We start from the raw sequence: 26,446 nt of genomic DNA on the forward strand, positions 1-26,446 counted from the left end.
GACACGAAGAAGAAGAAGGAGGAGGGGGAGGTGACGCCGCCGCCGGCCCAGGTGACTCCCCCCACGCCGCTACCGCCGGCACGCGTGTCCCCCCCACACCCACCGCCTCCTCCCCGCGTGGGGCCCGGCCGCGTGCGCGCGTGTCCGCGCCGGGGCTGCGCGGCGCCCCCGCCGCTCCGCAGCGCGCTCCGGGGTTACTGGAGTTCAGGCGCGGCCGCTCATCGCAGGGGCGGCCCGGGGCTGCCGCCGCGCCGGGGCCGGGGGCGCCGCGCGGCCCCGCGGGAGCCGGCCCGGCCGCGGTGGTGGCCGCGGCGCCGCCCGGGGAGCCGGGCCCGCTGCAGGCCGGGGTCCGGGCGGGCCCCCGGGAGGCCCGGCCCTCCCCGCCGTGCGGGAGCCCCGGAGCATATGGGACCGCTTATGTAAGGAGCAGCCGCCCGGCAGCGTGAGCAGCGGGGTCCCTGCCCTCCCCCCGTGCAGCCCTCCTTTCCTTTCTTTCCTTTTCATTGCCTTCCTCTCAGAATCAGGTTTGTGGTGCGATTTTCCTCATTTTTTTTTCCCCCTGGTCCTGTGCCTGCAACGCACTGGCAGGCAGTTCTCGGGAATGATACCGGTTCGTTTTGGGTGCTGGATAAGCCTGATACCTTTGGGGGAAGCAAGGCATAAATAACGTGAGTTATGGGAGAGTAAAGTGGGGAAAAAAAAGAGAGAAAAAAAGGTGCTTGCTCTGTTTTCTTCAGTGCAAATAGGTATCAGTCAGTGAGGGAGATGGGAGGCACTGTGGGCAAAGAGTCTTTTATTTAGCACTTAAATAGGAGATTTCTGTAAGGTTTGACTCATAAATATTAGCAATTTGTGATCTCATTCAAAATATGTGTTTTTTGAAGTCTGTGGGTGTTAATGTACTTTTTCCTTCTGTAGGTTTTTAATGCAAGAATTTCTATTAACTTTTGTTCTGGAACTGGGGCTCTTGGATACTTTTAAATTATGTTCGTGCTACTTTTTTTCTCCTGCTCGTCTGTGTGTAAAATGCACCCTAGATGTCAAACTTGAGAATTTTTTTTCCTTACTATCTTTGTTGATTTTTATTTGCGGTTAAGTGAAGATAAACTTCCATATGAACAAAGTCATTTATTCAGATAAAAGTGCTGTTAAGATAGTGCAACCTGTAACTTTGGTTAATCTATAACTTTGGTTAATCTGTGCACTTATCAGGCTGCCCGTGAGAATGTGTATTTCTTTGTCTCTAGTTATTTTTAATAACTACTGCAATCGCCTACTGTTTTTTTGAGCCATAATGTCATGGAAGAGGATTGAATTTTATTAATTCCTAAACTTGTTAGCATTGCCAGAGGATATAATGAGAAAATGGTGGTCTTTGTGACCACTGCTAGGGAGGAGGGTTGTCAAATCTTGGTAACAGAAAACGGCTGCTTGTCCGAAGCAGAGCGCTCTCGCCTTGTCACAGCAGCCGTGGGTTGTGCTAATGTCAGTGCTCTTCACTCTGACTCCTGACCTCAACCGAGCAACACATCTGATGAAATACCCGGGGTTTCCTTACTTCGCAGTTGGTGGAAAAAGATCGATACTGCGGTTCAGCAGCTGGAATCCATGGGGCAGACTGAGGCTGGCTCATCATGCCAATAAAATGTGAATGAATGAGTGTGCCTTGAAAAAGTATATAGCCTGCTTAGTGCTTCACGTTGCCCTCGTAGCAAGTAGCTCGGAGATTTTGAGGCTTGGGCTGGTTTTCTTCTCATCCCACAGGTATGCGGACACCTATTTCAGATGACTGGATTTTTCTTTCTCTCTTTTTGGTGACTTCTTCTTGTGAATCCATGATAACTGTAAATATGCCAAGAAATGATTGATATGGTTATAGAGCAGACAGTTGCCAGTAGTTTAGTCTTTTAAGTGCAATGCCCGTGTCCAGTAGCTTAAAATGATTCAGCACCTGGGTGTTTCTCTGCATTTACTTTTAGTCACTGTTAGCGAAGCTTTGCTGCTTTGTAATTAGCTGTGTATGTAGGAGCATGCAGAGGCAGATGATCCATCTCGCTGTGCTTTTCTAAGAATTTTTTGATTGCTTGTCTGGAGTTTGGGCATGTTTAAAAGGGACTTTTCTAAGAGATTTCACCGTTCATGTGATCCTATTGTCATGCAAGACTACAGGAAGCTAAACTATCTGATGGATCTGGAGACTGTTGCTTTTTATTTACACAATTTAAATAGCCAAGGGAGGAGCAATGGAAATGTCATCACTATTGACTCAAAGCATCTTCTTGAAAGTCTTAGTTTACATTATAGCTTCTAAGGAGTTGGGCAGCAAGCTGTTGGCATTGCCGCCTCTAAACACAGCCTCTACCCAAAATGGCCAAAAGCAAAATGAGCAACTGTGGGCAGTGAACTGTGTTTCACCCTGTCATGCATCTGCATCCTCATAACATGTTGTGGTTGCAGCATCTCTGGGTGGTAGCTGCGGCACTTTGGCTTTCCTTGCATGGCCGGTATCTCTGTGCCGAGCTCTTTGAGATGGGTCGCAGCAACCTGCATCGCGCGGCGCTGCCGCCGGCGTCTGTGCCGCTCCTCGGGGTGCTGCGTCCTCTGCAGAGGCGCGCTGGGACTGCTGCCCAGATCTTCGCAGAATATGCTGATACAAAGGTGGCTGGGCAGCCTGGTAGGTGTAGCCTTGAAACGTGGTTGTGATGGCAAAAAGCAAAACGCTGATTGAATAACTGGTTAGTATAAGCAAATCTTTGGCTGTCGAGAAATTGTAGGGCCAAAAAGCAGTTCTTTTTTGTGTTAATTCACCTGAGCATTTTTTTCTGAAAATTTTACTCAAAGATATAACCAGTGGCATTTTTGTTTTAGTGAGTTACATTCCTATCTTTCAGGCGCTTAACTGAATTAGGCAAAATAACTTTACATGGTCTAAAACGCTAACAGTCCCTCTTAGTGTGACTGGATTGTATTGTTGATATACAGGCAGAGAGCTGATTCTGTAGCAGTCAGCAGAATGATTTTACTGCATATCTGCTGGACCTGGTAGCCTTTTGATAGCCTGGTAACTAGTCCCCGAGTTGAGTTTGTTGGTCTTACCTGCTCACTTATGAAACATAAAAGGTGCAGAATGTTTTACAGGATGACTATAAATAATGCACTTGCTGTATAAGATAAGGGGTTGATATAATTAGTTTTGCCATAAAAAATGTTTTTCCAAAATTATGTTACAGTATTTATGCATTTGTTGAAAATGATTAACCTTAGCTGTGTCTCGCTTCACTACCAAGTGATTCTTGGGTGAACACTTCACTTGTTTTTTTTATTACAATGGAAATAACAGGTCTCTGATGACACCACTGACTATAGCAATTCACATTGTTAGAAGAGATGAAAAAAAAGAAGAAAAAGGAAAAAAATACTGTTCATTTTTAGCTTCTGACATTGCAAGACTAAGTCTATTTGCAAACTGACGCTCTGTAAACCTTTAAAATGAATGCTAATTACTATCTGGTTATTACTTTTGTAACACTTTCATACTCTAGTAAATTAGGAAAAAATTAGTATTAATAAAATGCTGCCCAGGTCCTAATTACATTACTATAGTACATGACTGCAGTGTTTCACTGCCCTACTAGTATATTCGCATGCTTGCTATATCTGTCCTTCTCAGCAGAATTTAAGAGTGCCATCCTTGTTAGCCAGCATAGAACTTGGCCTCATTTAAATTGTATGGGAGCGAGATATCTTTTCCTTGATGCTGGCTGCCAGGGAAATATCTGTTTTGATGGACTGATGACTCGCATACAAATTAGCCTTTTTTTTTTTTCTTTCCTGTATGGACTCAGGGCTTTTTTATTTTAATTTTTTTTTCTCTCTCTCTCTCTCTCCCCTAAGTGTGTATCTGATTTTTTTTGTCTTTTTTCTTTGCTTTGTGGTCTTTTTTTTTTTTTTTTTCCCCCTCCCAAACTGATGATAGAAAAATCTGAGTCTCTGAAGAACCGGATAGATTCTTCTTTATTTCAAATTCCTGACTTTGTCCCAGGAGCCGGGCAGACTTTTAGAATGGAGGGTTTTGGAAGTGCGAAAGTGCAACACAGCCGATGAATCTAGCTTTAGTTTTTTGAACTGACATTGAACTCGTCTACAGTTTCCTGTCGAGATAAGATATTGGTGGAGAGATGTGTGTTTTGTTTTGTTTTTGTTTTCCCTTTAGGGATTATCTTGCCAAGCTCACCTTGTTGAGAAAAAATCCCGAATTTTCTTAGTGACTCTTAATTTGCAAACGTAGCATGAAAATTAAAGCGGAAGCAAGTTCTGCATATCCAAGTCTCTTATTACATGGTTATATCCAAAATTACTATCATTTCACAGAAACAGAGAACAGAAGTTGAAATTGTATCTCTTCTTGTTTCTAGTCAAGCTTTCCAAGTGTTTTAGGTCATAATCCTGAACTGCTTTTTATATTTATTTTTTATTTCTCTTTTTTATTGTTCACAGATGCTCAGCTGCATGTAAAAATATCAAGTCTGGTTTTGAAGTTCTAACTCTAGCTGGAGTCAGTTATTGTATCTTTCTATGATCATTTTCAGTGGAAATAGTGTCAGAACAATTCTTAGCTTTACAAATACTCTAGGGTTTTTCTGTAACTCTTTAGTGACTTTGTAATTAATGCTCTTCTGTTTGTAGACATGCTTCTGTATTAACTTAATTTTGAACCTGCTTGGTTAAATGGATTCAAATTTTGTGTGGGGCCGCTTGTCCTGCCTTATGAGTATTTTCTGTCTGTGATGTGATGGTTTGAAATGTAGGTTTGTCCATAAAAGTTAGACTGGGTTAAGTGGTATACATGACAGCTTCACTTGAAGTGGTAAAAGCCAAAGGAAAAGCCTCAGAAATAAACTTCTCTTAAAGGCAAAATATGCATTATTTGTGAGCCTTTTGTTTTTGTGCTTGCTGCAAATCTTTCCTTGCTAATGGAATCATTGGGGACCAATTTGTGATTTTTATTTATTTATTTATTTATTTAACGTGGTTTATTAACTTTAGTGTTGTCGGTAGAGCTAGCTGAGAATGTGTTTTTGACAAAATATGTATGTCGGGTGAAGGGATTTTTGAAAAATACTATGTTAATAGTGTCTCCATAATCAATGATCATGTATGGTGGGAAACTTCTTAATGTTTCTTATCAAAAAGTGCAATTATGCTGGCACTCACTTAAAATATGAGCACCTGATGTTCTTAAAACTGCTTTGCTCAACCACTGCAATGATGAGGATGTTTCCTCATCTTGATTGGGATACAAAGGGATATTAGAAAGCATGAAGGAAAAAGAGAGAGAGACAAACTAGTGGTTTCCCAGTGATGTTAAGTGCATTCTTTGGCTATGTACAAGAGTGACCTATTTTTTTCTTTTCTGTTGTTTGAGCATCCACTAAGTCTTGTCATGGTCGTTTATCTACAGGTCTTAGGGTTTTAATGGTTTCATTTATTTTATTTGTTTTTCCACCAATCAAAATAATGCTTTGTGAGCACTCTTTACAATATAATGAGCTTAGAGCAGTGGACTTTGTTGCTTGCCTGCATTATGTTCTGTTAGAATTTGGCAGTAATTACAACTGAGGCTTTATTTAACTCATCCATGCTTCTAGTGGAGTTAATTTCAAGGGATTTCTTACTAATATTGGATGCTTTGTGAGGCAGGATATGCTGTAGTGTTTCTGTGGCAGCTTCTCATAATATGTAGCCTATAGATTGCAATGTAATGTGATTTTTTTTCAATATTTTTAACAGCATTTTAGTTTATTTTGTTACACAGTACAACTGCTGTACTTTTCAATTTTCTTGTGTTCTGAAGCTTTAGTATGTGACTTTGGGAGGCAAAATTGCAAATTATTCAGCTTAATTTGAATGTGCAGAACCTCAATTAGTTGAAGCCCATGAAAGTTCTGCATTGGGAGTAATTACAGAAGAGATGATTAAGATTCTCAAGTGGAGACTTTCTAGCTGTCCTAGATGTTGAGCTGTTGTAGTTGGCTGCAAAAGGTTTGACACTTATGAGGATGTCATTTGAAATCAGGTGGTACTTTTCATTTTACTTGAGTATTTTTATGACAGAGTGAATATTGGTAAGTTACTCTCTACCTCTAGGCCCTGACTTAGCTGAAAAAATAATCTAGTAAAAGCATTAGACAGCTTAATTTCTAAGGTTTAATTAATTCTGTGTTCTTGGCAAATGTAAAGCTTTTTGAAAGCATAACAAGACCCTAAAAGTTTGGATGTGAATAAAACTATGCCTATAAACTGTTTTGAGCATAGGCTGGAAATAGGCTTGAATAACAGCTTGCTGAAACATTTTGTATAGTCTGCCTAGATCCAGAATTGTGTTTGCACAATTCTGTATGTTTAATCTCCATCTTTTGTTCATAGTAAAAGTTTAACATTATTATCAGTGTTCTCTAAGCAATTTAGACAGGGGTTATTCATTTGGTGTGTTTGTAGTGTTTAGGGTGACCTGAATTCCTTTTGCTTTGTAAGGGTCAAAGCCAAGTACTATGAAACACTTTTTTTTTTCCATGTGAGGGAAAGGATGTGCTGTTTGAGGGCTTATAGAGCTGTTGCATTATGTTTAGAAAAGGTGTCTGTGTCTATGTAAAACTAAGACTGAAACCCGGATGCAACCCTGTAACCTGTGGTTTACTGAGACAAACTGAGATGTAATTGGTCAGTCCTGACTTTCTGAGATGAATTAATTTTGTCAGCATGCCTTGACAAGTGTCACTGTGGTTTTTGGTGTGCATGTCAACAGTTTATTATAGCAGCTTATCCACAGCAGCATGAGCAGAACTTCATGTGATAGTAGTTTTTTTGTTTTGTTTTATTTTAAACCGTCCCCTGCTGTACAATGGGGAAAGTTTTAGTTTCTGTATATAAGCATGATTTTATTTTGTGTTTTGCTTCAGTATTGGCTAAGCAGTATCTATTTAAAACTTGCACTGAGCAAAGTGGCCATTGTGGCAATCTTAAAAGGGACAAATTGACATAAATCCTTTATGACTTTCATAGTTGCGAATTTTGCAATTCAGAAACTCAGATTCCAAATGCAGATTTTTCTGTTCTTTAGTTGTGTGCAAATATCTCAAAATGTCCACCTGTTAGTTGGCATTGGGTCTTTTCCTAAATCTGAACTCAGCTAGAGACTAGTCCTGCTACAGTGATTGTTTCCAGTTGTTTGAATGACCCACTCTTAGATAAACACTTGCTAGGTCATTACTACTTTGGCCTTGAATACTTTAAGTGTGTTTCTCTGGTAGTGTATGTAATTGGTGGCCCCATGGGAATCTGAAAGACCCCACCACAGGTTTTGTCATGTTCTTTAGTTTTCCTCTACTCTAGACTGTTTTTTTCAAGTGCAGCTTCACCTGAGAGCCACAGAAATAATGCTACGCTACACAGGGGTGACTCATGGATTCGATGATGGTAACTTTGCTTTTTGAAGTTCAGCATATTAATATTCATGTAGTAGCTAATACAGTGCGGTCCTTTGGCTGGGGTCTTCGGTCCTAAAGCAATTCAACTAGAAATGAGAGTTTATTTACTGCATGCCCTAGCATCTTTTTTGAGCTTGGCAGTACTCCCCTTAATCCCTCCTCTCCCCGCCCCCCCTCCCCCCCCCCCATTTTTCAGAGTATTACCGTGGAAAAATTGCTATTGCAACTTGACCTTTATAAAGAAAAAACAGTAGCTGCCCTGTCAGGATCTGAATTTCACTCGATTCATTCATTCATTTGCGGCCACATAGTAAGGCCCATACATATGATTGGAAAACCTGATAGCTGTTTGCACAGTGAAATTGTTCTGATTACTCTTGTCTGTCTTGTGCTGTTCACAGTGTGCTGCAAGTTCACAGAAAGGGAAGAGAATGGCTGCAAAGGAGAAGTTGGAAGCCATATTAAATGTGGCCCTGAGGGTCCCAAGCATCATGCTGTTGGACGTCTTGTACAGGTGGGATGTCAGCTCTTTCTTCCAGCAGATCCAAAGAAGTAGCCTGCACAACAACCCTCTCTTCCAGTACAAGTACTTGGCCCTTAATATGCATTATGTCGGTAAGTGCACGTGTATGCAAGAGAAAACAGTACTGCAATAAATGTGTTTTTTTTTTTCTTGCTTTAATTGTAAGGATTTGGGAATAGTGTTACGTAATTACGGCATTTGTTTTGGTGACTGTGTTTAAAGGATTGCTAGCAAGAACGAAATCCTATCCAGGGTCTTCTACTAAGCTTTATTATTTAGCTTCAATGTGGCTAAAAATACCGTTGATGCTCTGGAAGAACAGCACGCCAGCTATGACATGTATCTGACTAGTGAGAAGGATTCTGTGAAATGCAGTGCAAACAATAAGTATGACAGTGTAGTTTATTGGCTTTAATAGGAAAGTAGGGAAGAGGATGTTGCCTGCTCTTGACTGTAACCATTGCCTCAGAAGGTTACCCTTTCACTGCAGTGTGGATGTGGCTCTTCAGCCTTAAGAACAGTCTGTGTGCTATGAGTGGATTAGAGCATGTAACAAATCCCTGCGCTACTGATAAAGGGGTGAAATCGCAAGTGCAACTCAGGGAGCTGAGGTTTGAATCTTGACCTGAAAGTTTAGCTCTGAAATGCTAGAAGTCTGTTTTTAGAGATGAAAGGATTGCTATTCTGGGACCTGCCTTCCAGGTGGGTGTGTGATTCATCTAGTGTCTGCACATGGGGTTAATTAGGGATTGGATCCTGACTGTGGAGGCTGAGAGCCCGTGCGGATATGTATCCGCACTGCCTAGCTCCAAGAGAAATGGTTAGCATGTAACTTCCCAGCTCTGGGCAGTGTTTCTCTGCCTCTCTTCTTTGTGGATGGCCTGAAGGATAAAGATGTACTGAACTGAAATAAAGGAAATATGTTTTGGTTAAGTAACTAGAGAACTGTGATTTTGAAATGGCATGTCCAGGCTTTTAATCCTGACTACAGAAATACTGGCATGTGACTTCTAATCTCTTAAATGTCTGTTATCCAGAAGTTATTTGCTATCATTGTGAACACATGTAGCTTTCTCTGTTACAACACAGTTATACTTGTGCTGGGGGTAGCAATGTATTTACTTGTAATGTGAAAGCTCATATTACTGGCCTGTGTCTTTTCATATGTTTATGGGAGAGGGTAGAGCATGTTTGTTGCAAGTGAATGTGACACAGGACTGTGGAGACAAGTAACTACAGCTACCTGCTGCTTTGCTTGCTCTGCATGTACTCCTGTATGCATGCAAATACCTGTTAGGGACTAGTTTATCAGATCAACTTCTAATACAAAACTAACAGGTAGGCATTGTGCTATCAGTATGACAGTGAATAATTTCCAGCTCTGACACAGCTCTTCCCAGCCATTTGATAGCCATGCCCGTACTTGTGTATGTTGATTGAGATATACCACTGAAAAGCACTGCATAGCAGATAAGTATTATTAGCAAAGTATTTCTCACTTGGCTGCTATTTTAGTACTAAACCTGTGGGTTCTTCCTTTCTACTCTTTGTACAAATGAGGCTTTTAGGTTGTTGCAGATCTTTTATGCTTTGCTTTTAGAAGATTGAGCTTCTGTACTTTTACTGCTTCAGTTGATGATTACTGTTCAAGAAGATTTTCTAAAGTATCATACAAATTGCCCATTTAAAACAGGCAATAAAACAGTGATAACATTTTGATAATACTCTTTAAATTGATTTATTTTGGTTCTGTGGTGTGAGGTGTCTCTTTGTGCGTGTGTGCTATGTCTCTGTGAGTCTGGACTTACTTTGCATGTCTATACAAGGCCTTATATAGATTATTATTTTTCCTTCAATTTGGGAAATTACGCTACTTTGAAAGAAGGGGGCAATTATTTGCTAATATGTAACTTCAGTACAAGTGGATAACACACTGTGGCTGAGACTTGCATGGGGATAAATTTGTGTGCAGAATGCTTACTTACTGCCAATATTGTTCTGCAGGTTGATGCACTATTACCAGCTAGAAATATTTATGAGGAAAGCAGCTTGAGAAACAAACTGGTTTGAGTGCAATGTGGTTTTAAAAGACAATTTTTTTCAGATTGCTTGAGAAGTTCAAGTAGTTTGTCCTTCTGGGTGCATCTCTGCTACCTCTAGTGACTTTTTTTTTTTTATCTCAGACTCTTATGTAGTGTAAACTAGCACTTTCTGCTACTGTTAAAACTTCTGTGTTTACTTCTGCATTGCAGTATGACTCTGAGAAGATAGTCACTTCCTTTTTTTTTTTTTTTTTTTTTTTTTTTCCATTTGCATGATGAAGAAGGTGGAAACAGTAGAAACCACGTAATTTCCTCCTGTAAAGTTCAAAACAGTGCTATTTATGCTAGCTGGTAAATACTTGAAACTAGTTCTGAAGAGAAGAGTTGTGGCCTTAGCCTGTAATCATAGTCAGAGTGGGAATTTATGTTGTGCTAGAGGTACTTAAGTGTACTAAATACATACTATTTTCTTGTTTAAGAATAAAAAATAAGAAAAGGTATTCTATCCTAAACTTCGTTGTCATTGCAAAAAAATAGAAATTCTATGGAAAAAAATAGGGAAACTAGATACGCCAGTCAAACAAATACAATAATGTTGTTGTTAGACTTAAGTGTTAGAAAAACGAAGCAGTTGCTTTGTTCCAGAAATAAATTTTCCAATATCATGAGATGAGGAAGCATGAATTAACGTGGATATGCGCTCTGCATACAAAGATGATACGGTGCTCAGATTCAGCCTTATTAAAAGCATCTCTACATTTGCTGTCCCTTGTGGTCTATTTTCTTGCTCCCAGAAGTATTTAGACAAATGGATAGTAGAATTATTTTCTGAATGTTACTGTTTTAAACTGTAGCTGTTTTTAATTAAATGCAATTTCATGACATGTACTCAGTCTTTTTTTTTTTTTTTTCTTAAAAATGTACTTGCCGTGTTTTCGTGTTCTCCTGGATAAAAGCCTGTGTATGCTGCACTTGGTAGGCACAGAAGAGGGTAGAGAATATGTCATGTTCAAAATAGAGCACAGCAATCTCTCTCTCTCTCTTTTTTTTTTTTTTTCCCCATCACTGTAGCTTGCCAAACTGTATACGGCCTGTCTTTGTGTTCCAGGCTTTTACTAAGCATCTTCCTCAGCATACAAATACCTTCAGGTAACTTTACTGTATAAAGCTGATAACTCTTTTTGGCAACTTGTATAATTTCTTCTATTACAAAGGGGGAAAAAAAAAAGATAATAGAAGCTTGCTTGAAAGGAGATGCTTGAAATTGTATAATACTGACTTCACTATTGTGTTTCTTAGCCTCAGTCGAGGCAGCCACTTGTGCTCCTAATCTAAAACATACTGTGACTGTTTATGTTCTTATAGGTTCACTTCTAATCCTTAGTTCTTTACCAGTACTCTTCAGACTGTCCCTAGGTGTAAATAGTGTCAGAACTCTTATCATAAGTTATGCTATAATATAGAAACTGTCCCTGAATTGTGCAGCAGAGCTAGTTTTGATTGTCCATTTTGATTGTCCAAACTATACTACAGCCTTTGCCAGCAACTTACTACTTGGTTTATTTATACTTAAATAACCAATCTGTTACACATTTTAAAATCATGAAACATCTGATAAGACTGATGCAGTTCACCAGTGATGAATAAATTGTGTTTTATTGAATTTATTTTCCTGGGACATGCAAATGTTAGTAAGTGGAGTTCTGTGCTGTTTATACTTAAACTGTGCCAGACCGGCAGCTTGAGGAGGGGGGTGTGCATTGACATTGTCTTGCAAAAGCATCACTCCCCCAAAACCCAACAGACCTTAAAGCCCCCCATGCTTAGACTTTTTGAAGAGCTATTTTGCTGGCACGGCTGAGACAGGCTACATAAAAGCATCTTCTTGAGGCGCTAGTTCTGATGCCCCAGTGGCTGCTTGAGACTGATAGGGATTTTGGCAGCGAGCGCTGTCTGAGCGGCTTGGCTCCTGGGTTAGTTTCAGCTTACTGAATTTTGCATGAGCTGTGTCATGGAGCCACCGTAGCTGCAGCAGAGAGCGTTTCGCGGTGGTGGAGGTTCTCCGGCGCCCTGCTTTGTAACAGAGCAGCCAAAGGGCTAGTCCTCCTCACAGAAGGACGACATAGTCGTCCCAGTCAATGCAGGAGAACCAGTTTGGCAGTTCTTCAATGAAACTTAATATTAACTGCAGACATACAAGAACTTTTACCTCTCTTGTTTTGTGTGACTGAAAATTTAAGTGGTTGTTGAGGTTTCTTCTGAACTTAAACTAGCCTCCATTGAAGAGACCACCGAATGTTGCCTGGGAATTTCTGTGCCATGCCTTTAACTACTGTAAGATAAAGCAAATCTTTCGAAAACCATCCACTTCGGAGGTAGATGCTTTGGACATAAAGAATTTCACAAGTCCTCTATGTAAATTGTTCCAGTGGTTGATTTTCGTGAGAATTAGACACTAAAAATAGTGCGATCTTGTTGTTGTGCTACTTCTGCTGTACCAAAGACGTTCTTTGAGAAGGCTGTTCTGTGTTACTGGTACTTGTATATTGTGATCAGATCCTCTTCTGAATGAACTGAAATGAAGACATTAAGGGTTAGGCCCAACTGGAAGGGCTAACTTAGTATTTCACTGATCCTGTGCCGTGTCATGAGAGACAAGGATTTGGGTGGTATTGTATATATCATAACCTGTTGCTTCACAAGCTGCTTTGCAAGGCATATACCCTCCAAGGACATGGCTGAGAGAGGTACAGCTCCCCTAAATTAATTTCTTCGTGAACCAAGCAAGTGTGCCATTACTTTCAAGTGCCTCACTTTGTAGTTATCCATCACAAGCAGTGGCTTTTTCAAGGGACAGCATTTGTTTGGCAAACCTCTGCAGAAGCAGTGTCCAAGTGATGATGCGGTTTTACTAAGAAATGCTGTGGACTCTCGAATTGGCTTACATGTTCAGAGTTCTCATTTTTAGTCTAAAGCTGAAGGAAACTTTGAGTAATAAGGTGAAATGGACACAAGAGATCTGTAATCATGAAAATGAGCGCTAAAAAGGTGCCTTTGATCGTGCTCCAAAAGATGCCATCGTGTGCAGCGTGTTGGTAAAACTCCTCCGCCCAGGTCTGCTGGGAGGTAATGTGGGGTGAGTGAACCTGAGAAACACCTTGGAGCTGCACAAAGAGCCCGGGAGCTGCCGCTGCAGCGAGCGCTGCGCGAGCGAGAGGCTTTCATCTAGCTGAATCAACAAGTCGTAAATGAAGTCATGAGCTAGCCAATCTGTGTGGTTTTGTCTAGCAGTGTTTAACTTCGCTTTTTTGCTTATTCTTACTGTTTTCACAGTTTATTTTCTATAGCAGAGCCCAAATCTGGCCCATTGTACAGAGCAGACGATAGAAACTCTGCTTTCTTGTGCTCCTGCATTAGGTACTGGATGGCTCTGGGCGTTTGAGAGGTTGACTGGTTTGGTTTTCTATAGCACTCTCTATAGCTGGTAGTCTAAGGGTGCAAATGGCAGTGCTGTTCCTTGGTGGCATAGTGCCAGGACCCTACCAGAGTGTTCAGCAAAGAATTTATTCTCTTCCGCTTTTATCTTTTTTTTCCCATCCATTAGGACAGTTATTTTCCAGGGCACAAACTGGTCTCCATTGAGCCTGCTGCTTGAACTCCAGCAGAAATGCACATAGCGAATTAAAAAGGACAATAAAGCAAATTATGAGAGTGGAAAAAATAGCACGCATGGCCCACACCAAGGGAGAGGAGTGGGCCTAGAGCTCAGAAAGCTGTGAGTGAAAGTGAGCACAGTTAGTGATAACCAGTATGTGAAGGTTGCCCCCCCAAGATGGTTGTTTTGCAAACTGTAAAGCCTTGTACATGGGGAATTCTCCAAAGAGATATATGTCGTCAGCATCAGGTTTTCTTTTGTTGGAGGAGGCGCAAATGAAAACAGAATGTAGCGACCTAGATGAGAAATCTGCTGCGAGACATTTAATTTCCCAGTCCTTTGTTTTTGAAGTCAAATCTCTTTTATGCCATACACTAATTATGTCATTTGTGCTGAAGAAAAAGGGAAGAAAAGGGAATAGAAGATCACTTCTAGTATGTCTGAATTTGTACTCGCCTTCCTTTTCTTTTGCAATGAGCCAATTCGGTAATGAATTGCTTGCTTTTTTGGCAGAGGCGTAGATAAAAGTAAGATTGGTACCACCATGGGAATAGGGCCTCTGCAGCAAAAATGCAAATATTGCAGCATGAAGTATGTTAAAATCTCTCTCTCATAAAGTCACAAGCAGGAATTTTAAGAGTGAAAAGGAACTACTTTCCATGTCTCTCACTCAACCCTCTCTCTAAAATCTAAGAATTAGAGCAAACAAAACCTGTTTCAGAGTAAACATTTAAATTCTGGCCCAAACTCATGAGCAGTGGCGTTCATCATTCAAGGTACTGCAGTGACCTTGACTCTCTTGTGTTACTTCTCAGTGCAGGATTGCAGGCATCTGTGCTGTTTGGAGGCCCTCTGTTTAAAAGCCACAGATGTGACAGTAATCTCTCTTTTTGGTTTGTATTTAGATGTTTATTTTCAGTCCTTCAGTCTCTCCTCTGGTTCTTTATTTGAAGCTGTGGTCATGTACTGGAGAATGAGCCTCAAGCTCTTCTAAAATATTTCTGGGTAACATGACTGTGTTGAAGTACGATGACTGTCTCTCAAAATGCCTTCTGTTTACAGAAACTATCCTAGCATAGCTCAAGTGTGCTAGGGCTCATTGTGTGGCCTAAGAGTATGAAACAAAATGTAAAGGAGATATTAGAGCTTAAATGCAAGTATTGTATTTCTGGACTATTTATAGAGAAACAGAGCAATAAAACAATGCAAGTAATATACCAATAATATATGTTTTATAGTATTAGATGTAATATGTAAATTGTATAGATATAAAAAATAAGAACACTCATTTACTCCTCCTTCACCTGAAGATGAGTCATGGGCTGCAGTGAGAAAGAGGGTTTAGAGGTTTGGCTTGAGTCCTGGTGTGATATTGGGTTGTGCGAGTTGGTTTGTTCCACCGGGAGAACTGTCCCTAACAAAGTAATCACGGGGAGGTGGCGAGTGTGGCAGTGAGTGGGTGTTAATCCTTGTTACAGGATTATGGTTCATCATGCCATGGGATTGTGGGTTTCTTCGCTAATACGAAAGCCCACAGCATGTTTAATATAATCAAAATGGAAGATTTAAACCATACTTAAGCATGTCCACTGTCACTTAGTATTCAGCATCACCACTGTGCTCTTCTTTTCCCATCTTGCTCACTCACTAATGTTTTTTGTAACCAGTTTTACTCTCCTTGACTTGAAAGCTGGTAACTGAAGAGCTCATTCTCTTTGGCTTTGTCTTTCCAAAGACAGAGACTGGAAGGTTTTAAGTCATATATACCAAACGATGGGATCGTTCAGGGGGCTGTGGTGCAAGTGGTTAAACGTCTTTCAGATTCTGCCGAGCATTTGCTGCTGCTGCTGTTTGTGTGTTTGCTGGAGAGGAGGGTGGTGAACAAGAAGCTGAATTCCATGGGGCGCAGCGGTTTGTTTGCTAGGAGTTCTTGTCAAATAAGGGGATGTACTGTGTTTCTAGGCTGTTTCATTCAACAGAGCTAACTATTCAAGTTCTGGTGAGTGCTTAATCTAGAATTACATTATTGTTTTCTTGCTTAAGTATTTTTAAAAAAGCTCCAAGTGTAAATTAACTCCTTAGAAAAAGTGTTGCTAGTGTTGCTGAACAGATGGATGATGATGGCTTAAATGTAACATTAATATATAGCTGTAAGTGGCAAAATAAGCTCCTTTGTAATATTTTGTTCTTAGCTGCTAGCTGTTTTTTTTTTTTTCTTTCCCTTGAATGGATTTCAGGACAGGGCATTTAAGGTGACCTTCATAAAGAGGTACAAGTGCCCTGGGTTGTGGGGAAGATCTCAGGAATAAAGATTAGTAAGGGCACTGTGCACTGGGTCTTTAACCTGCAGAGTCTGTCTGGGAGCAAAGAGGAGGAGCGTGAGCGCAGAGCCCCTGGTTCTGAAGTGCAGTTCAAATTACTGCTTGATTTAAGTGCCCTAATAGAAACAGCTCCAAAGGAAAGCGTTCTGCTTGTGGTTTAAACAGCTACTGAGTAGCCAGGCTGTGTTTTTTTTGAAGAATAAAGCCCTATCTGCACTGTGTCTTTTTCACTAAATGCTAACAGGCAGTGAAGGAATTGCTGCTGCAAGTGTCCCCAAACCATAGACTGTGTTAAGTGTTTCACTTGATTTACATGGCACTGTTGACTTGAATATTACTGTAATACTACTAGTATGGAGAAGGGCCTGTGTCTGTCCACCTCAAATGATGGCATGCAAAGTATCTTTAAACCGTAAAAATACAGTGGAAGAATTAAAAACCTGTAATATTAATCAGCATAGGAAGAAGTTCCTTGTGCCCTTTGTTTAAAGAAAAGTGTGGGCTTTTTTGTTTGTTTTTGTTTTGTGTTTTTTTGTATTGCTTGACTGTGTTTGAGGGCTGAATAGGTTCCCCCCCCCCCCCGCCCCTTTATGCTGGAACTTGCTTTCACTTGGAGAAACCAACTTCATGGTTGGTAATATGAAAGTCTTTTTAAAAAAGAAAATACCCTGGAAAAGTCCATCCCTTATATGTATTTTTACTGAAACCAGTAGAGGTATTTGTTTCCCAACTGTGGTGTGTTATTACAGGTGGTTGAAGAGATCTGAGTAACGTCAGCTTTTATTCAGATTTTAAGAAATTTGGAATTAGATAGCATTCTTTGAAATGTTAACCTCTGCATTTTGTTACAGGTTACATCTTAAGTGTTGTGCTTCTAACTTTACCAAGACAGCACCTGGTTCGGCTTTACCTGTACTTTTTGACTGCACTGCTGCTGTATGCTGGTCACCAAATTTCCAGGTAAGAAAAAATGATTATTTATTTATTTATTTATTTTTGCTAGCTAGGATTGGTAATTAGAAATATAACCAGGATTTTGAATTTTGACAATACCTTCAATATCTTATAAAATTAAGACAAGTCTGACTTCGTAGAGTGTTTTTAAGTTTTTTTGGGGGGGGGCGGGGGTGGAGGGGGGAGAGGAAGATTTTGAAATATCAACTGGAAGCCCGATTTATTTGGGTTCCAAATGATGGATAACATTTTAAAATGTGCCTTTGATTTCAGTCAAGTAATAGATTTGTTATTTCCACATCAAGATTGTTATTACAAAAGCATTTGCTGGAATACCTATTCCTGAGTACACAGGGTATTAATGGAGGTTTTGTGGTGACCCGATGTGTTAATGTTGTGATAATGATTTCCTGAATGGATGTGGAGACAAGAGAGGGATTATGACCTTCTGCTTCCAGGGTAGGAAGGAAAGAGGCTTTTGTCAGTTTTGGGAGAGTCCAGAGTGTTTATAGATACACTTTAGAAATGTTCCCCCTGGAGCTAAAGATGTAGTAGATGTTTTTAGAACTTTTGTTGAAATTAAGGGTAGTAACATATCCATCCAATGCAGGGCTTTAGCCCAGAACATTTGGAGCTGGAGTTCTTTATTCTGGATTTTTATTTATTTCTCTACTTAAGTGAGATGGTAGGAATGTGGGGTTTTTTGTGTCTTCCTTAGCGTGACTGTAAAACTGGTATTGCTGTGTGAAGTTTGAGACCAACATGAAACATCTTCACTATTGTATTGTTTAAATTGCTTAGCATCTTGATACAAAGCTTTCTATATTTGGTGCTTCTTGGGTGATTTAGAAACTTTAATCAAATCTTGCATCAACTGATATAAAAAATATTTTTAATTAAAAGATGTCTTGGATTCAAATAGGAGTATTCTCTAGCTACTTTGCAAATCAGATACAGTTCCTAATGTTTTTGAGTGAGCTTACCTATTCCCTAGGTGTAGAAGTGATCTGATTTGGAAGGAAGCAATGTTCTTGATTGGTAAAGGAATTTCTCAGCAGCTGCCTTTGTGTAATGCATGGAGTTACAGCTGTATTATCTTTTCAAAAGAATTCTTGAATAAAATTAATGTATTTATGGTTCTAAGCATTAAAAATACTAAGCATTAAAGTGCAACTAACACGTAAATATACTGTGTACCAAAGTCGCTCGTTTTATTGACAAAACCACACAATCCAACTGAGGTTTATATTTAGCAGACTGATCAGAATAAGACATGTAGTAGTCCCATACACAAACCATTCCTGAATTTTTTAATAATAATTCTGCTTAGAGCTGAAAATTTTTAGGTAACTGCTTGCATACAGCACTAGCTGGGATGTTGTTTGGCACATAGAGAGGTCTCATATTGAGGCTAGTTATCTTATTTTTTGCATTGCTGTTTTATTATGATTGTGTTCCAGGTGTCAGGCCTAGCAGACTCCGAATGGGAATATGCCAGTGGTGTTGGGAAGGAAGTGAGAGACAGAGCTGCTGTTAAGGATAATCTTAAAATAACATTTTAAAGATGCCTGTAGACATTTAAAGCCTAAGACTGCGTTTCAGAAGGGTTGGAGAGTGTGTCTTTGATGTTGACTGCAGAGATTAATCAGCCAAAGTAAATGTCAGCAATCTGACTCAATTAGGTCAGATAACTACTGTGCCTTATGTCAATCAATTACAAAGCATATTTTAATAACACAAGACCTTTTAGTATTTTTGGAACGAAAATGGTCATTTTTTTTTTTTTTTACTTTTTAGAGCAATGTTAGTTAAGGCAGTCTTTGATCTTATATTGACAATCCAGCTTTTTGATTAAATGAGGCTGGAAATGCATCTCCAGAGTCAACAGGAAGTTATTGGATCCAAGTTTTATTCTTATGTCCTGATTTTTTTTGTAGTAATATAATTTCAGTCATTCCGTTTGCTAAAACCATTATTTTTGAGTTTTCTTGTTTTCCTTGCATTGCTGCACTAAAATGAGCCATTCCGAAATGTAAAAGCTACAGCTTAATACAGCTTTAATTGATCAAAATTGAGTTCAGACACTTGCTTTTCTCAGCATCTTGTTTGGCACTGCAGCTGTTCAAGGCGTCCTCTGATTGGTGCCGTGCCAAAAGATCCTTGTGTTTGCACTGGTAATGTAATAGGAGAATCATTGCTTTGACTTTTCCTGTTTAAAAAATTAAGGAGATTTTAAAACATTGCTTCTCTGAGCTGGTAATCCTAAAATTATTAATTAAAGGAGGTTGCTTAAAGAATGAATCCCAGTGTAGAGCTCTGCAGATGACTGAACCAGACAAGGGTAAGAAATGTAGCCTGAGGGGATCTGGGTCATCTCCAGGCACGTTCCCCGTGCTCAAGAAACAACTTTACGTGCAGCTTTGCTGGTGTGTCTCAGCAAAGTTGTGTAAGGTCGTCTTGCTACAGTTTGTTTTCTGGATGATTTTGTAACTTGTTTCCTAACAGATGTAAAAGAAACGTGATGTTTTTACTGCTTTCCTTCTAGCAATTTAGAAATAGGTGGTGTTTTCACTATCAGTCTGAGTCTGATTTAAAAAAAAAAAGAAGTCAAAACAAATTCAGACAAGCAAAATCCATGGTGTTCATTTTTTATTCCTTTAAACTCTAATGCATTATCCTATTTATGCTGCTAATGCTTTCTGCAAGTTTGCATAGAATAAAAAGTAAAATACGTAACACTGTCCCCCAAATGGCATGTGGATGTTGAAAAGTGGGGGGGAAAATAACTTGTGTTTAGCTGTATCTTGATAACAAGGGAAAAATGTTCCATCTATTCAGTCATTTTAGGTGCCTTTTTCCATCCTCATGTGTTTTTAATTGCAGGTTACAGTCTAAAGAGCCCATTTCAACATACTGCTCATGTGCTCTGACACTTGAAAAGCTGCAGTGAGTAGGCAGGGCTGTCAGCTATAAAGAACAGGCTTTGAAGTGTTTGTTTTAGTACTTGAAGATTTATGTCTTGAATTCCAGAGATTTTTTCTGGCAAATGAAAATGTGATTACCTTATCTTGGGATAGTGAGTTAATACTAGAACAAGAAAATTTTTCCATGTTTCTCGGGAGAAGTGAACACTCTGCTTGCACCGAATTTTGTATTTTATCTGTACTGAAATAAGAGCAATTCTTGCTTTAGTTGTGTTTCCAGTATTGCTTGCTTGCTTTGACAGCATCTCCTCCCAGCGAGTTTGGCTTGCCTCACCGGTATAAATAAATATGTAGCAAATGAAGTGCTGTCCCCCTCCAGCAAATGGACTTTACTGGTTCCATGCAGGGTCGGATCAAATGTGTCTGCCTGGCATTCCAGGGACATGATGCAGCTAGACAGGAATGACTGGACGATATGAGCCAGATAATAGCACAGACCTGGTCATGCTGCCAGGGGCAGAGTGGGTCGTCCTCTAATGAGGATGGAGCAACGCGAGTCCTGGGACACGTCCTAGGAGCGGTGCAGGGAGGTCCCAAAGGCAAAGCAGAAAGACTGGATCCCAAGGGTCATGAGTTTTGTCTGCTATCTTGTGGAAGGAGATGGAGTCACCACAGAATGACTGCTGTGCTGTTCAAGGACCTTTTTCCAGCAGTGCAAAATATTTGCTGTTGATGTGAATTTTATATTGGAGTTGCATTGCGGTTACATGTATTAATTTGCTTGGAGGCAGAGCTCATGGATGACCACTAACAGCAGGAAAATGCCCAGTTGCCCTGGGTTCTTTTCTCTTTCTCTAGTTGCCTGAGTCATCCTCCTTGGCATCCTTTTCTGAGAGAAATCACGAATGTCCTTTCAGATTTTCAGACCAACTTGCTGTATCTGTCAACAGCAGTCAGTCAGTCTGAGGGTATTCACAGCAGCTGGTCCCCCAAGTTCCCCAGGATAGAGATGAACTTTTAAAATCATGTTGAATAAAAGGATTATGAAGGAGTTCTTATCCTTGACTCCACTCCATGGCTGCCACTTTTCTTCCATACCTATTTTTAATTCACCACAAAGCAAATCAGAATTTTTCAGTACAAAATATGATAGCTGTTGAAATGGAAAGCCTTGCCCCCAGTATCTTCACTTTATTTATCTATTTATTTATTGGACATAGAATTGTTGAGAAAAGAAATTATGATGAGAAGGAAGAATACTTAAAAGGGAAACTTAGAAAGGAAAGGGTGCTTAAGGGATTTTTGCCAATAAGTAGTTTCAGGCCATGCTCTGAAGGACAGCTTGAGTGCCCCAAAGGATTTTTACAGCTATGCCAGTCTAATAACAGCCAATGCCTTTCTCACTGGAGTCATGCCTCACTTAGTTCCTTTTACCACCGAGGTTGTCATAACAGTAGTCTTGATGTTGCTTTTTGTAATTTAGTTAATTGACTGTAACGTATACTGAAGTTTCATATATAAGGAATGCATGAACACATTTTTTTCTGACCATAAGCATCGTAATACTTCTTGATTTTATTTTCTAGGGATTATGTTAGGAGCGAATTGGAATCTGGATATGAAGGGCCAATGTATTTGGAGCCTCTCTCTATGAATCGTTTCATGACCGCTTTAGTAGGTAAGTGAACATTTGTAATACAGGGGAGAGCTCTGCCTCGTTATCTCTCTTGAATATTACACACCTTTTACCTTCGTGGTTTCAAATTTCTCTTCACTTTGGTAGTTGTGATCTTCTTATGCAAGAGGTGTGGGAGGCCACCTGTGTGCTGCCTGGCTCTTTCTATGCCACAGATTTACCAATACTCCCTTGCTTACAGATTTGAAGTATTGTCAAGGTCTGTTTGGGGGGCTTTGTTTTGTTTCTAATTTAGTGTTGAATTTAAATGTTTTCTGGGTTCATCTAATTTTTTTAATCAATCTATTACCTTGTTAAGAAGATGCATTTTCTTGCAATTCTGTTCATCTTTGCTGTGACCTTCCTAATTGTCACATGAAATTCTCACATGTGTCTGAAATTAAGTAGGTATTGTAAACTAGCAGACTATCAAAAGTGAATGGCGTGCATGAGCTTACAGAAGCACTTTAAATTCATATTCAGGAGTTGAGGTGAAAAAAACGCAAACCATTTATCAACTTTTAGACGCTATTTTACTTCAGTTAATGACAGAACAGATTTTTTTTTTTTTTCCAAGGAGAGCTTTCTTGTTTTGTCTGTGGTATCTCTTTGGTATTTCTTTCAAAAAGGTCTTACCATTGTTTAATTCTTCTACACTTAACTTTTCCAAAACTGTGCTTCCTAAATATAGTGCTTTGCTTCCATGGTGTTCTTGCACGCTCAGGCTTGAGAATGACTGGAACATCTAGAATATTACTTAGGTAGAAAGTCCTGTAGAGATTCCAGCAGGATGGGGTGTTGACAATGCCCTTGTCTAGGAAAGTGATGTGTAAAGCATTTTTCTTTGTCTATATAGACGAACATTATCGTCCCCTTACAAAGAGCTGGTGGAAGGAAGCTTGGCTTGAGTGGTGTCTTTTATCCCAGATGCGTGGGTGTGTACATGGGTGTGCAGGCTTCTCTTTTAATGGGCGCCAGGAATAGTTCTAATTAAAAGTAGGTTTGACTTGTTACTCCATTACTGTTTAAAGCCAAGTGTGTGGTTAATGGCAGAGGTGACTTCTCTACATAAACATCCCATAGAAATCCCGAAAAACTCCATTTTCTACACTCTTAAGCTCCCTTCCCAGATGAGCTTTAACCAGAAGAGAATAAATTCAGCATTGAGGTTGCTAAGTTGAGCCCTATGTTCCATTGGGAGGCTGTTGGAATATATGCACCATGTGTATATTGAAATAAACTCGGAAGAAACATCTTCCTTAATTCCTTTCACTTAGAGGTATGGGTTTCATCAGACCATTGACAGATGTAGTCAGTTATATGCTCTTGGCAAAACTCAGCTTCTTGCTGTTTGCTTGCAGCTGCTAAGAGCTTGAGAAGCTGCTGGGAGATTTAAATGGATTTACTGCTTTATAGTATGTTAGGTCCACCAGAATATATACTTCTCCTGTGTATCTGTTTTTTAACTTGCAAATGTGGGATTTTCCTTTGCTTTTAATGGTTTCTTATGGAAGTAATGTTGGTGTTTCCCGAGGAAAGGAAATCTTTAGCGATCACTTTCCCTCTTCTGAGCCTCTAGATATATTAAATTTTGCTCTCATTTGTCCTACTCCATAGTGTTAGCATTGCTGAAGGTTTGTATCTGGCAGAGCTCCTTTTTGGTGAGCCAGTGACAAACTTGCATTGCATAGTTTTATTTCTTCCTGATAAAAGGACCTCTGTGTCTATCATGAACATTTATTGTCAAGTGACACCAAAGTACAGCCAAAGCCTTTTGTGCGTTTCAGTGAGAAAATGCCTGCAATTCACACTGTGTCTCTCTCCTAGGTGCCTCACAGGGACCTGCAGTGCAGGGTGAAGCAGGCTTGTCATTGTGATCATTTACAGTAATTGTTTTTCAAAATTAAGCAAGTAGATGTTTGACTGTGCTAGAACCTGGCATGCACTAACATATTTAATATCCTTATTATTAATTGCGCCTCTTCTAAAAAGTTTGGGAAAATCCTGTCCAAGTGGGCTTTGTGGCTTGTCAGGGTCCTGTTTAAAACACTTCTGCAAAGGTGTTGCTTGCCATGGTATCTGCCAGGTTTCTGGAGTGTACTGCACCAAACTGTGGCATTTTCACAGCAAAACAAACATGCCAATGTTTTGCTCCACCTTCTCCTTAAGTATTTTGTAAAGTCTTGTGTTGTAGCACTCTTGCTAAGTGCACTAAGGCAGGTATGTGAAGGAGTAATCGTGCTACTGATAGAGCTGTTTTTCGTGGTAAAGAGGAAGCTGTGCAGTACCCCAGTCTGTTCCTAAATTTAATCTGTCATTGTTAATGCTTTTATTTATTAGTGCTCTTGTAAACAGCCTCATTCCTTCCTCTGGATCTAATTCAGTCTGATGAGTGCGGAAAGGGGTAACTAACATGCTCCTGAGTGCCCTAGGAGGAATAAATACGTGTCTTTGAGGCCTGCCTTTTGGATAAACATGCCACTTTGTGAGCTGTAAAACTGTAAAAATTCCAAAGCTACATGGTTTTGGAAGCTATACTATCTTGAAAACTTGCTTTTTGCTTAGTGGTTCATAATGGGTTTGTATGTTAACTTCTAAACCATCCCATTTTTCACATAGCAGTTAATGTGGTAGCCAGAAAATTTGTTAACATCAGCTTTTTAAAAGTGGGAATGAAGCAAAGACGGCTCCGTACTAAGAGTGGTTTGAACAGAGGTTTTACCACTTCGGCTTCCCTGTCGCACATTTTCCATTAGCTTTACTGGCTGGGAGGCTTTGGCTGCCTGTCAGCAATGTTTAATGTATTTGTGGAGGTTTTGGGAAGGGAAAGAATGTCAGAAACTTCAGGCAACACAGATTTCTTCCTTATTCCCTCATTCCCTAGTAGACAGCCCTTGTGTTCGGCAGGAGATTTCCAGCTGTAGGATTCATTAACTGTGTCTGGCACTTTTCAGTCCATGGCATTTAAGTTTATAGAGCACAAATTGTCAACTAGATTTGCTGATTTTGAGCGTTAGAGTGCAAAATTTGCTGTATGTGTTGATATTAAGCATACACTCATTTCTTTTGGACTGATAACTACTATCTCACTTGTGATGTCTCACAGTATATAACCCTGTATGGAGATAAACTATGATTTATGGCAGAAAGATTTTTTTTTTTTAATCCTGATGTAAAGTTCTGCTAATGTAAAATTGAAAGTGCCAGTCGCTAGAAGTTCCTGTGTAGAAGCATCTTTTTATGCCCTTCCTGAAGGGATCAAGAAGTGACAAGACGCAGACTTCAGGAAGGAAATCAGAGCTTCAAGGGGACGTTCTCCATTTATATCAGTTGACGTGTCCAGCCCTCCTTCCCATGGAAGTAACTTTCCACAAGGGTTTAGGCTGCAAAGGTGAGAGGGAGAGAGTTTAGCAAAGATGAGTGCATCACTTCTTAGAGGAAAGTGGTCACTGCAGTTTAATGCTATGAGAGGTCCTATCTGAGGTCCTATTTCATGGTCAGAGAGCCCCAAAGTAAACCCCCTCCCTGCCCGGAGTGTTTGAACTTGGTATCGTGGCTGTATTTTATTTCAGATTATGACATTCTTATTAAACCCCAGGCGCATATTGGATGCTGGTGTCCCTTTGTATGTGGAGCTGGGTTGCCTTAGTTACCATGAGTCACAGAAATCGCAGCGAGCTGCCTGTGCCGGGTGCTGCTGCTGCCTTAACTGCGACTGTAGCAGCGTATTTTTGTTTGGAGGGGGGTCTTAAGTGTGTGTTTGGGCAGAGAACAAAATAGCAGAGAAAGGAGGCTTCAGGGCTGGAGTCTGTTGTACTTGTAAAAATGATAAACAGAGTAGCCTTCTCGGTGATAAGGCTTACGAGACCCAGTCAAAGTGATAAAGTGTCTCGCTGCAAATGCATCTGGTGTTTTGAAAATACAACTAGCAGATTGAGAGCAGGTCCTAATATGCAGCTTGAGAGGGGCCAGCATAAAGGGGGAAGAACTGTGCTGTTTAAGGAGGAGTGTTTAGAGGCTTCAGTTTTCAGAATAACTGAAACTGAGATGAAAGCAGTGCCTTTTCCAGGTAAGAAGCCTAGGTAGGATGAAAGACAAATCCTAATATATTATCATTTCTACTCTTCCACCTTCCCTTCATAATCCATTTAATTCCAGGAGGGCTCATTGATGTGAATGCATGGCCTAGAGGCATTATATTGCCCTGGTGTTATTAGGCTCTGCTTTGCTGGGGCTAACTCCTCATTGCAAGAAAAGCTGTGAAATTCAGAGATTAGTGGAGATAGCTGCAAAAGAGCATGTACAAAATTGGTACTGTGTATTGTGCCTTCCTGAGCAACTGTATCTCTTAAAGGAATATGTAATAAGTTTTCTCTTTACTGTAAAATTATGGATGAGAATTACTCTTATTCAAGCAATATGCATTTGGCCACATTCTGCTTCTCCTGAGATAAAAGCAACAACTTTCCGTGCTTCTAATAGAAGCACTGCTCATAATATGGGCAGTGTGGTCTATAAATACGGCCCCCCAACTCCGTGTGCGCGTGGGGAGAGGTGCTCATGCATGTGCCCCTGCCAGGGGTTAAAGTGAGTGTAGGTGGTCGCTGTCTGTCCCTCCCTCACAAACTTCAGAGCATAATTGTGAGCAGCCACCCAAGGGCATTGCGAAATCACTGAGTCTCAACTGCTGACCTGGCTGCTCTCCTGTTCTTGGCCGGTAATTCCTCTTGACAGTATAAATATTGTTGGTCTAAAAGCCATTCGGGACCTCTGATTACATTTTTTCCTAGATCAGGCATGATAAAATATTTGCATAGCTGGGCTTTGGAGAAGCTGTTGTTCCGTGTACAGATACTCGTGGGGTT

The 26,446-nt window shown here is 40.2% G+C and overlaps 1 protein-coding gene across 1 annotated transcript in view; it reads left to right on the forward strand.

Moving 5' to 3' along the window:
• RNF145 (ring finger protein 145) overlaps positions 1 to 26,446 on the forward strand; it is a 40,092-nt gene continuing 13,646 nt past the window's right edge. Inside the window, exons 1-4 of the mRNA XM_088522601.1 lie at positions 1 to 51; positions 7,889 to 8,102; positions 16,880 to 16,988; positions 21,493 to 21,584. Coding sequence (XP_088378727.1) covers positions 7,919 to 8,102; positions 16,880 to 16,988; positions 21,493 to 21,584 — 385 coding nt within the window. The 5' untranslated portion in view covers positions 1 to 51; positions 7,889 to 7,918. The remainder of the gene's footprint in view (positions 52 to 7,888; positions 8,103 to 16,879; positions 16,989 to 21,492; positions 21,585 to 26,446) is intronic.

This window comes from Tinamus guttatus, unplaced genomic scaffold (genome assembly GCF_059628265.1).
Source record: "Tinamus guttatus ecotype Peru unplaced genomic scaffold, ASM5962826v1 Tinamus_guttatus_pri_ptg000155l, whole genome shotgun sequence".
NCBI classification, from domain to species: Eukaryota; Metazoa; Chordata; class Aves; order Tinamiformes; family Tinamidae; genus Tinamus; species Tinamus guttatus.